This window comes from Acanthisitta chloris, unplaced genomic scaffold (assembly GCF_000695815.1).
Source record: "Acanthisitta chloris isolate BGI_N310 unplaced genomic scaffold, ASM69581v1 scaffold4357, whole genome shotgun sequence".
Lineage (NCBI taxonomy): Eukaryota > Metazoa > Chordata > Aves > Passeriformes > Acanthisittidae > Acanthisitta > Acanthisitta chloris.
Genome location: NW_008684150.1, coordinates 79,937 through 91,582, shown reverse-complemented (window position 1 = coordinate 91,582; position 11,646 = coordinate 79,937). Strand labels below are relative to the sequence as shown.

General features: G+C 38.4%; 1 protein-coding gene across 2 annotated transcripts in view; it reads left to right on the top strand.

Moving 5' to 3' along the window:
• The window catches only part of HSPH1 (heat shock 105kDa/110kDa protein 1), a 22,862-nt gene extending 12,119 nt beyond the window's left edge, over positions 1-10,743 (top strand). The window contains exons 7-17 of one of the 2 annotated variants that reach the window (XM_009079204.1): positions 1-95; positions 1,045-1,151; positions 2,493-2,626; positions 4,664-4,869; positions 5,655-5,786; positions 6,558-6,695; positions 7,115-7,240; positions 7,759-7,866; positions 7,974-8,093; positions 9,223-9,384; positions 9,882-10,743. The exon at positions 1-95 is cut by the window's left edge and continues 119 nt beyond it. In XM_009079204.1, coding sequence (XP_009077452.1) covers positions 1-95; positions 1,045-1,151; positions 2,493-2,626; positions 4,664-4,869; positions 5,655-5,786; positions 6,558-6,695; positions 7,115-7,240; positions 7,759-7,866; positions 7,974-8,093; positions 9,223-9,384; positions 9,882-10,082 — 1,529 coding nt within the window. In that variant the 3' untranslated portion in view covers positions 10,083-10,743. The remainder of the gene's footprint in view (positions 96-1,044; positions 1,152-2,492; positions 2,627-4,663; positions 4,870-5,654; positions 5,787-6,557; positions 6,696-7,114; positions 7,241-7,758; positions 7,867-7,973; positions 8,094-9,222; positions 9,385-9,881) is intronic. The other variant, XM_009079205.1, reaches the window with a different exon arrangement.
• Positions 10,744-11,646: the final 903 nt, after the last annotated feature.

The window sequence follows — 11,646 nt, the reverse complement described above, 5'->3', positions numbered from 1 at the left end:
CTGCTGTCAAAGAGAGGATTGCTAAATTCTTTGGCAAGGATGTCAGTACAACACTGAATGCAGATGAAGCCATAGCTAGGGGCTGTGCTCTGCAGGTATAGTACTGGCAACTCTTGATAAATTTGCAAGTTAAATTTCTTGAGAGCACTTCTGTGAAGAATTAGCCAAGCAGTTATGACAAACAGCAGAAGTGGTCCATGTTAAAGTAGGCAAGGGAACTTACATGTTCATTAGGTCTTTTTATGGGACTGTGCTGTTCAAGAAGTCCAGAGCAATCCTCTGTGGTGCAGTACTTTATTCAAAGTGCTGATGCTGGGTATATTCTCTAAGCAGTTCACTCTGCTCTTCAAAAGAGCAGGATCAGGGGATCTTGAATGCAAAAAATTTTAAGTTGTTTTCAAACTGAAAGATATTTCTAATTAACAAGGTATGAGAAGTATCTCTGGAGTGCCCAAACGACTGCAAGTTTGTGTTTTCTGGTATGCAACTTTGCATCAACATGAAACAGACTTTAATTCTGTCTCCCTCCCATTTTAGTTTCAAACTAGTGAACTAGGTTTTACAAGCAAACCATTCATTCTGTATTTTCTTTTCTCCTTTAACTACCTGTCTTATTTCATCCTCTCTTCGACTTGTTTCTTTACTTTATCTCACTGACTTCTTTCTATCGCTAGCAATCAGTTGTGTTGAGGGAAAGAAGCAGGACCTTTAAGACGAACACCACTTCTTTTACGACTAAGTAATGCAGCGTTTCCATTCTTTATAGTTCTGGTGTTTGCTTAGGCTGTGGCCTTGGTTCACAAGTACAGTAAGAATGAGGCCAAAAGGCTCTGTATCACAAACAGTATAAACACTGTGTAGAGGTTTGTTTTATCATGCAGCATTGAAATTAAGTGATTTGCTTAGTTCTGCTTCAGTAAAGTCAACACAGTTTCATTTTTCTTGTTCAAAGATTTTTAGCTGGCTTGGCTAGTGGAGTAGAACAATTAACCAACTTTAGTTCATGTCTTTTTTTATTTTTTTTTTTGTTTGGTTTTTTTTTAGTGTGCAATTCTTTCTCCAGCTTTTAAAGTGAGAGAATTCTCTGTGACAGATGCTACACCTTTTCCAATCTCTCTGTTGTGGAACACAGAAGCAGAGGACACTGAAGGGTAGGTAGCTCAGACTAAAGTTCCGTGAAGCATTTGACCTTCATAATTCAAGCAAGAATTCATTCTTGCTTGCATTTAAATTAGGATCTTGGCATTCTGATGCAGAAAAACCATAGGCCCAGTACCAGAGCTGGTTGACAGTGGAGGTTGTGTAAAGACATGGGTTAAAATTTTAATAATTTGTCATGTGTTAAAATATAAAGGCTTTGAAAAAATTTTGAGTAAATGAGCTGCCAATTAATATCTCATCTCACATTGCCTTTATCAGGTTGTCAGGTTTTGGAATACAAAATTAACTAGAATGACTGCTGCATCCGGGTCCCACTTGGCTTTTTTGTAAAATTTTTTTTATTTTGACTCATGGTGTTCCCAACACCTATCTGAGATTCTTGTTTTAGTAGGAACGTTATGCACTATGTGAATATTGTGAGCTTATGTAGATGCTCTTTCTCTGACTGAAAACAGAAGCAAGAATTTTAACTCCTAGGGTTTCATAAGAGAAATTTCTTGCCATTGTAGTCTCATACAACTGACCTCTCTGCTGTTAACTGTGCCATGCCTGTGGGAAGTGCAGTTGCTGTCTATGATGTCCAAGTTCAACTGTCTGAAAATTTATAGTTCTAGATGGACCTGTTCATACCTTTCTTGTATTCCTTGTAATTCAGCCTTTTTATGTCATTTTTCTGTGGAGATGCAGAACCTACTTGTTACATCACGTGGTTCTGAGAGCAGCCTGTGGGTTCACATTCTAGGTAAAGCTCTTACTTTCGCATATCCAGATTATTAGATGAGATCTTCCATAGGTAGGAGACAAAACTTTGTTGGAAATTAGAATCAGACTGGCATAATAGCGGACAGACCTTAAAGAAAGAACATGAAATAAAGCTGGGTGTCTTTGTCACATCAAGGAATGAATAATAATCTGGTATCAGGATTCTCAACTGAGCCATGGAAAGTAAATGTGTAAGGAATTAACAGGGCTATAATTAGGCTTTTGAGACTAACTGAGGAAGGGTGCAAATTATGATTGGAATTACGCTATTCCAAGCTCAAAATAATGGCTTTGCAGGAAACAAGTTTCAGAGGTCTGCTGATAGTCTTTCACGGATTTGCCACCTACGTCTAAACTTGTTTGCTTCTGAGATTTGAAAATTAGTGGAATAGGACAATTTCCCATTACAGTATAGAACAGTAATTTTTTTTTTACCTTGTAGTATGGAATTGTTCGGAAGGGTAAATGTGGTGAAACATGGTGATGTTCCTCTGAAGAGTTCTGGCCCTATATCAAAGCCTTTCAGCTCAAATACTCTGCTAAAACTGGTATTTTTCTCTTTGTTATAGGGTTCATGAGGTCTTCAGCAGAAATCATGCAGCACCTTTCTCTAAGGTTCTTACATTCTATAGGAAAGGTCCGTTTGAGTTAGAAGCTTTTTATTCTGATCCTAATGGAGTCCCATATCCTGAGTCAAAAATTGGTGAGTGATCGTCCTGGAAATGGTGTTGTCTCACAGTTCTGTAACTGTGTTGTGTTACAGTATGGTTAAATGATGTATATATTCAGGCTATTCTGTCTCAAGGACTCAATTTTCAATCTTTCATTTCATAGGTAACTCAATTTGAATATCTTATTTTTTCTTGCTTCTAAAGTTGCTTCAGTTCAATGAAGAAATGAGGGGAAACAAGAAATGAATGTCCAGGAGTAGAATGAGGCTGTCACTGCAAAAGATAACTTTATAACTTTTTTTAGTCTTTTTGTTATTATCAATAAATCAAGGTAGGAATTACTGAAAAATATCTTCTGCCTATAAAAAAAACCCCACATCTTGAGTTGTTGCTTATTCCTATACCTTCTGGGCTTGACATAATGCTGAATAACTTTTAATCAAGGCAGCCTGAAGTGGCAGCTACAAGACTACAGTATTGATTTGTCTATGTAACATTTATAAGCAGCTCTTTCATACTTTTTGACAAATTACAACACGGTTAGTGTTGACACTTACATTGTGGTTAGTTAGAAAAAGATTGTAATGGTAAAGACAGGCCTATTAAATATTTGCTCTTGAGTTCTAAATATGCAATTAAATGTTTTGTGTTTGCATACCATATGTCTTGGAAGCCAGTACTTTTTACAAGGGCATGTAGTGAATGGGGAATGGCTTTAAACTGAAAGAGGGCAGGTTTAGATTAGATAATGGGGAAAAAACCCTTTACCGTGAGCGTGGTGAAGCACTGGCGCAGGTTTCCTTCCCAGAGAAGTTGTGGATGCCCCATCCCTGAAAGTGTTCAAGGCCAGGCTGGATGGGGCCTTGAGCAACATGGTTTAGTGGAAGGTGTCCCTACCTTTAGCAGAGGAGTTGGAAATAGGTCATCTTGAATGTCCCTTCCAACCCAAACCATTCTATGATTCTATGACAGTATTTTGTAGGTATAAAAACACTAGGCTTACTTTTATTATTAACTCTTACGGTAAAGACTAATGGTGGGATTTGCAAGTGTTCAATTTTTATGGCTTTAACAAACAAGAAACTGTTTAACTGCTCTTCTGAAAACTGATAAAGACAGAACTGAAGATGAGACTGGTTTCAGCTCACTTGCTGATTAATTCTTCACTTAACAGAATTAGTAGTAGTCCTGCTGTGTGAGTTAGTAGTTGGTATCAGACTACCAAAAGGGAAGGACAGGTCACACACCTCCAGTATTATTGGATTTACAAGACAGAGGATTACATTCTTTAGCCTGCAAAATAAACAGGTAAAAAAGCTTGTATGCTTGTGATTTAGATCTGTTGCTGAAGGAATGCTGTGTGCAAATCTGATGATCCAGCCTGTGGTGAAATCAGGGAACTTGTACATTGCAGCTATATGGGCGTTATAATCTTCCAGGTCACTCTTCTGGTTATATAACCATGTAGGCAGGAAAAATGTCTGCTGTTAATGTCAAGGACATCTGATTCTTCATTTCTTGTTAAACTGGCTGTTTCACAATGCTCGTTTCAAGTATTACAGTAGTTACAGAGCAATTAGATTCTGCCCTAGAGTAAAAGGTAAGGGCAAAGGTTCATGGATGTTAGAAGCTGGTAAGAACACTTCTAGAAATGCTGTTTCGGCGTTGGGCAGTAATGTCTGTTCAAAGGACACCACCTAATACTGGCATTAGGCTAAGTATTTGTGTTGTTTTCTTGCAGCTCACTGTAGTATCACACTTAATACCAGTAAGGGGGCGAGTGAGATTTTATATTTACTCTGCATTACTAGTGTCAGGAGAACCTACCCTAGATGATGAAAATAATCATAATCCCTTTAGATTTGTAAGATGAAGTTGGCTGAAAAGCAGTTGGGTTGGGTTGTTTTTTCTGGTAGTATTAATTTCACTTTGGGGACCATGAGGTTACCATAGAGACTTTATCAAATATTTAGAAAACATGTTGTTTATGAAAAAGGGATATGCTTTTCTGGCTCTGTAATACTACCTGTTTAATTCCACTGTGTGAGTATCGATTCTTTTCATTTTAGGTAGGTATGTTATCCAGAATGTGGCAGCCCAGAAAGATGGAGAGAAGTCTAAAGTCAAAGTGAAAGTCCGTGTCAATACTCATGGCATTTTCAGTGTGTCCACTGCATCTATGGTAGAACCAGTTAAAAGTGAAGAGTGTGAAGATGTTAGTGTTGAGACTGAAGTGGAATCTCAGGACCAGAGGCCCATTGAAAACTTCAGTGATGTAAGTTGACTTTTCTCATGTGTGAATGTTCTTACTGATGAAAGTGTGTTCTACTGTTACATGCTCTGGAAAAAAAAAATCTTCTTCTAAGGAAACAAAAGGAGATTAATTTTAAGATGTGCATAGCTGTCAGGGAATATGCCCTTGTAAGAAATATGTCTTGAAAGCATGTGGATTTCAAAATCAGTTATTGGGAAAAGTGCTAAACAGCAGCAGGTGGGTTGCTCGAGGGTGGGGTTGCTTACAGCTGCCATAGTCATCCGACTGTTCCAAATAAGAAAACTTCATTTGCATTGTTAATCATCCATGCTCTTTGTGTTATAAGTATTTGTGTGTAATTCTTCGTATTGGTAGTTTTTTGAAATTTTTTGTGAAAGGGAAAGATGGATTATTTTTCTACAGCATTAAAGGAGAGGGGAACACTGGGGAATAATGCACATTGTTATAGTCTACTTGATGTTTTAATAGTTTTCTGAGGGGGCAAAAACCTTGAAAGCTATGACTCAATAAATTAAAAGCCACTTTTTGTAAGAGAAAGTGGTAGCATGTGCACACAGGCACACAAGTATCATGCTGCAAACCTGGCACTGGTAGCGTTTTCATGAAGTCCTTCTGGACTTGCACCTAGTGTGTATCTCCGTTAGTTAAAGCGTGTGTCTCTGCGTGTGCACAGAATTGCTTTGTAGGGCACCTTGTACAGTATGTGCGTCAGAAGTGAAGTGCCCTATAATTAAATGCAAGTGCACATGCCTTCTACATCCTTTGTGCCTGGGCTTTCCTTTCAGAAAAATATCCAGCAAGAGAACAGTGAGGCTGGAACACAGTCCCAGGTACAAACTGATGGTCAGCAAACGTCACAGTCTCCCCCTTCATCAGAACCTCCCTCTGAAGAAAACAAAATCCCAGATGTCAAGAAAGTGAGTGACCCTTTAACTCTGTTGAAAATGTTATGCTCTCTAATGGTGGCTTTTAAAATTGTAACATATTCCAGGAAAAAGTAAGGAACTTGGTGCTCAGAACCTTTTCCAGTTTCCTACCTTTACTATTGTGAAAAATGTCTGTATCTTGTGATGATTTTTGTAAAAGGATTCCTGCAAAAAGCCTCTCTCTACCACTTCCCTTTCTTCATGCAGTGTTGTACAGCTAGTTTGTTTGGGTTGCAGATGATTCCCCTGTTAATTTGTTGTTAATTTGATGTTAATTTGTTTAACAGCTGTTAGAGGCCAAGCTTATTAGGCCTGCTGAGAAAAGCTAGGATCAAGAATTCATAAACCTAAGAGGAAATAATCTGTGTGAAAAACACATGCCTGCATGGTATTGCTAGTGGTTTGTACCTTCATCTGTACAAGATGAAAAATATTCTGGGTTAAAATCTTAACCACTGTTGGTGTCATTAGTGAAGTAATAAGCTGCAGATGGGCACTTCTGCAAAACTTGCAAACACACCATATATCTGAGAAATGTCTTTCCTGTAGCTCAGTGTTTACTGTCTGTGAAACAGACTTTAAGGAGAGTAGGACAGGATGTGGAATCCCCAACAGGAAAGTGCCTTGCAAGTGTATTTTGAAGATTCTGAACGAGCATAGAAAAATCTTTGTGTTCGTTCTCTGAATGTTTCTTTCACCCTACTGCTGCTTCATCAGAACAAAGTCAGGAAAATTATCATATTTTTCTTCTTTCCAACTCAGACAAATGAGAAGAAAGGTGATCAGCCCCCAGAAGCTAAAAAACCCAAGATAAAAGTGAAGAATGTGGAACTACCTATTGAAGCTAACTTGGTGTGGCAGTTGGGAAAAGATCTCCTCAATATGTATATTGAAACAGAGGTGAGTTAGAGTGTGGTTTAGATTGCTTTGTGTGCAGTTATTAACCATTCACCTGCTTTTCAAGGCAACCTCTGTTCTTTTACTGTAGCCCAAGAGTGTGGACTCAAATAATTTACAGTGAGCTAATACAGAGTCTGATTTCTAACACTGACAAATATGTATCAGAAAGATTGAACTGTATTAGTATCAGTGCACTAATCCATGGAATGGCATCACAGGCTGGTTATAACTGTTGTAATCTAGGAAGTGCAACCAATTTCTTCTGATGAAGAATGGAATGAGTATTCCAACAGTTCTGTGAGCTAAGGAAATCTCTGGGAGAGCCAAAATCTCTGGAAGATTTTACAGGAGCTGTGCTTTGTAGAACGCTGTTTGAACATTGGTATTTTTTAATTAAAATATTTTCTGTGGTTATACAGGGAAAAATGATTATGCAAGATAAACTGGAGAAAGAAAGAAATGATGCAAAGAATGCAGTGGAGGAATATGTGTATGAGTTCAGGGACAAGTTGTCTGGACCATATGAAAAGTTTGTTTGTGAAAAGGTAGGTTATGGTTTCAGGAACTTCTCTGAAAATATTGATACCTGTTTTGTATACCTTGGTCAAGCTTTCTCAGAGCCACCCTGGAAATAGCTGCAAAACTAGAACTCATTTGAATGATGGCAGTGACTGATCCAGAATTAGGTTTAGGCTTAGCAACTACATATCCCTGAAAATTAATTTTGCCGCAAATGGAGTAAAGTTTTGTTTGCAAGTAAAGTTAGTGACTAGATGATGTGTTGCTGTATTCGTAACCAAAAACATGAATTAGAGCATTGTCCTAGTCAAAGACAAAAGGGTACAAATGCTGCCTATGTTGTAGATGTGTGTTTCTTTCTCAGTTCAGAAACTGGCTTGGTTTAAGTGACTTAATCAGACAAAAGCTGCAGTAGAAATGTTATTTTTATATAGGAGGCTGAGAATTAATGTGTGTATTTACCAGTGTCCTGTTACTGCAAGCCGAACACAGTTGTTTGGTGTGTATTTTGATGTTTGACATGTTGAATTGTGTTGGCACATAGGATCTGCAGGGATTCTCTGCACTCCTAACAGCGACAGAAGGCTGGCTCTATGAGGAGGGTGAGGATGAAGCAAAGCAGGTGTATGTGGAAAAGTTAGAGGATTTAAAGGTAGGTCTGTTAATATGCCCAAAATGCAAAATTTCCAAAACACTGCACAAGACAACTTTAATGAATGTTAGTGGATCACGTTAACACGTAGGAATTGCTTTGTCTAGAAATTAGGTACTCCAATTGAAATGCGCTATCAAGAAGCAGAGGAGCGACCAAAGCTGTTAGAAGAACTGGGACACAGGCTCCAGTATTATGCTACAATAGCTGGGGAATTCAGGAATAAAGTAAGTGCCCTCAGAGTACCTTTTTTTTTACCACTGGGTTTCACTGAGGCTTGTGGGCTGCCAGAGGCTTCAAATTCACTCTCAGATGAGCTGCAATCTACTGTTATATAGGTCACAAATCTAACACCACAAATGTTTCCCAGTACTCAAGAAATCTCACACAGTGTGTCATATCTTCAGTTGCTTGATACCTCTGGATTTTTTCAGGCTAAAGAGGATGTTGTTACAGTGAGTGAGGGTTAGACTTTTGGTTTGTTACCTTTTAAAAGCTACCTTCTCATCTTCCTGCTCTTTCAGGAATGAGAATTTATCTCAATGAGAAGCATTAGTGTAAAAGCTAGTTGGTATGAGCTACAAAAGTCCTATTTTATTATATGTGGAAATTTGGGGAGTTTTTTTCCCATTGATATTTGAAGATTGCTTTCTTGGTAAGCATTCATGCCTGAAAATTTGCTCTTTAGGTTTCCATGTGTTTTAATAGGGCAGCTCACAACACTCAAGCTAATTTGGTTTGAGACTTGAATCAGAAACAATTATGTAGTCACAGCTATAGATTATAGAATTGTCATTAAGTGAAGTCATTGGTAGTGTTACACTGTCTTGAAATAACTAGCATCATTGCAAACAGTACATTTAAAACCTGACTTTAATTAGGAATTCTAGATATGGGTTCATAGGTTGTGTTGCTGGGTAAATCCTTCTGCTATCAGTTAATTGTGTAACTGTGACATTGTAGGGAATGCTAAAGTTGAACAACTGATCATTTCCCTGTCTGTGTATGTCAGAATTGCACTGTCTAACCTACCTTGGGTCCAGGTGACCCCTCCAGGTGGAGAGGGGATGGTTTATAATCAGTCTTGTTAAGAATGTTGTATTTTGTTGGATAACGTGTTTGAATCTTCTTTGCCCTCTGTGGACTAGGTTTCTTGTTTATTGGGCAAAGGAAGCTTTTTGTCATCTGTATTTCTTGTTGTCTTTTGCCATAATGGATTTAATTTGTGGCTAACTTCTACTTCTTTTGGTCATCAGTAAAGATTTATACATTGTAAATAATTGAGATAGTATTGCTGGCATAACTTGATGATGGTAAACTTGATATTTTTAACTAATACACAGTGTATTTGGGCAGGATGAGAAATACATCCATATTGATGAAATGGAAATTATGAAGGTAGAGAAGTGTGTTAGTGAAGTGGCAGAGTGGATGAATAATGCTGTGAGTGCACAGGCTAAGAAGAGCTTAGATGAGGATCCTGCTGTGCATTCAAGTGAAATTAAGGCAAAGCTACAGGTAAGTACCATAAGCAAGTATTTTTAGAGGTTGGTGCTAAAGCTAGACTGGTATCTGTCTCCCTTTGTCTCTCTCAGTTTCATCTTACTGCTTTAGTGTTCTTAAAAAGCAGAAAGTATGGAGAGGAGATTCAGTAGAAAGCAGAGGAACTCTAGTATACTGTAAACAATTCTGTGGAGCTTATTGACATTTTACGTCTTTCCGTCACCTTAAAAATATCAGGTTGTTTTTCAGTGTTTTATTGGTGGCACAAGATAGTACTGAAAAAAAAACCCCATGTGAAATCCAAAACATGCAGTTGAACTTTGCCCACAGGACATCAGAAAATATACCAGTTAATTTATTTCAGAACACAGTAATTGCTTGTCAGTTTGGTCTCAGGGAAACAAATACAGAAGCAAGTTTCAGTCAGTCTTTTGGGCACAGAACTTTTCACACTAGTGAAGCTGATGGCTCCTTAATACATATTCTGAGCACATCTTTGTCATGTCTTTTAGGAGTTAAACAATATCTGTGAGCCTGTTGTGACTCAACCGAAACCAAAAGTTGACTCTCCTAAGGAAGAAAACCCATTAAATGAACGGAGTGATTATAAAACTGAAGACGTGGGGGAAGATGACAAAAATTCTGAAATGCCTCAGCAAAATGGTGAATGCCATCCAAGTGATCAAAACACCATTAACATGGACTTGGACTAAACCACTGCACTTGCAGCAAGTTATTTCATCCCATGACAGAAGATGTTTTGGCTGTTGTATGTGATGGGGGTGGGAATGCATTGTTTTGGAAACTATTTATATTTTTTTCTTAAGACTTGTCTAGGATATGTTGTGTTATGGGAGGAAGAATAGTAACAGTGTTGGTCATGACTATCCTAAAAGGAAAATTGCCTTGGTAACTTTCAGATTCCTGTGGAATTGTGAGTTCATACTAAGCTTCTGTGCAGTATTTAACCATTTGCATCACTAAAGATGAAAAGAAGCCCTTGCTCTGAAATATACTGCTCCTTCAAAAGGTTGTAATCGAAACACTCGTGGGCATTTGTAGATGCCAAGGTAGTTTTCTTTTGTCTGGACATCTAATTGGGTATGTCAGAAAAAGCCAGTGTCTGTCCCCTTCATAAGGACTTTCCAGAGGACATCGTTCTGTTCTAAGGTTTTTGGTTGTTGCAGTCCAAAGCACTTACGAGGTAATAAGATGGTGAAATGTGTTAGTAGCATGCAGAAACGCTTACGTTTCATCTCTTGCTAAACAATACATTTTTCATGTGGGGTACATAAAATGAAGGAAATGCTAATTCTGTTAGTGTTATTGTGAAGCTTTTTAATGAGCTTTGAAATAAAGTTCATTTTACTGGTATCTCCTGACTTACTGAGTTTATTTGTTTTCAGTACTTCTGCTGTAAGTGTTGCCCTTGTCACAGTTTCACAGGCCATTGCTTTGTGTTCCTGTGCACGAGAGTCACAGAAAGGCTTAAAACCCTCACACTTTGCACAGAACAGTTGTCCAGTGAGCTGAATGTAACTCAGCCCATTAATGAGTTATGTCTCTTCCTTTGTTTCAAGGGTTGTGCACACCTCAAAGAACCTGGAAACTTCACAGGTGGTAAAGCATAGGACAATGTTTGTAACACAGAACCCTATAGCTTAGAAACTATAATCTGCAGTTCAGAGTAAGATGTTAAAACCTGGCTGAATACTTAGGCCAGGCTCTGCTGCCTTTGTTACAGATTAAACTGAAATGGTAAAATGAGATTTCAGCCCATTCTGCTGATTCACTGACTCCAATTAGAACTTGGTAAAGGTTTAAAAAAACTATAAATTCCTCTCAAGTAAGTCTCTGTAGTCTATTGCAGAATATTTTTAGGTACTTGGAGCAGGGGAGCATGCTCTGCTTTAGACAATGGAAATTAGGCAACTGAAATACTGAGGGGATGGGTTTTGCTTGGAAGCATATGCTGAAGGGTGTTATCTCTATGCATTGGAGCACAGATCCCATATATAAGCATGTGGCACCAGAGCCTGGAAGATCAGTGTCACTAAATGCAGAAGTGTTTTGTTTTTCTAAGAGTTTAGTGTGGCTACAGCAGAATTTTGTCTGGAACAACAAAACGAAGAGGAAAAAAGAGACCTTGGTGGCCCTGGATCTGTTGAAGAGGCAGTACAGGTGAGAGGACTGGTGCTTTCTAGGGCCAACAAATCCTACTTGAGGCAAGTGTTTTCCTTCTAGTTGGTGCTTTCAGCATCACCCTGCCAGGGGCAG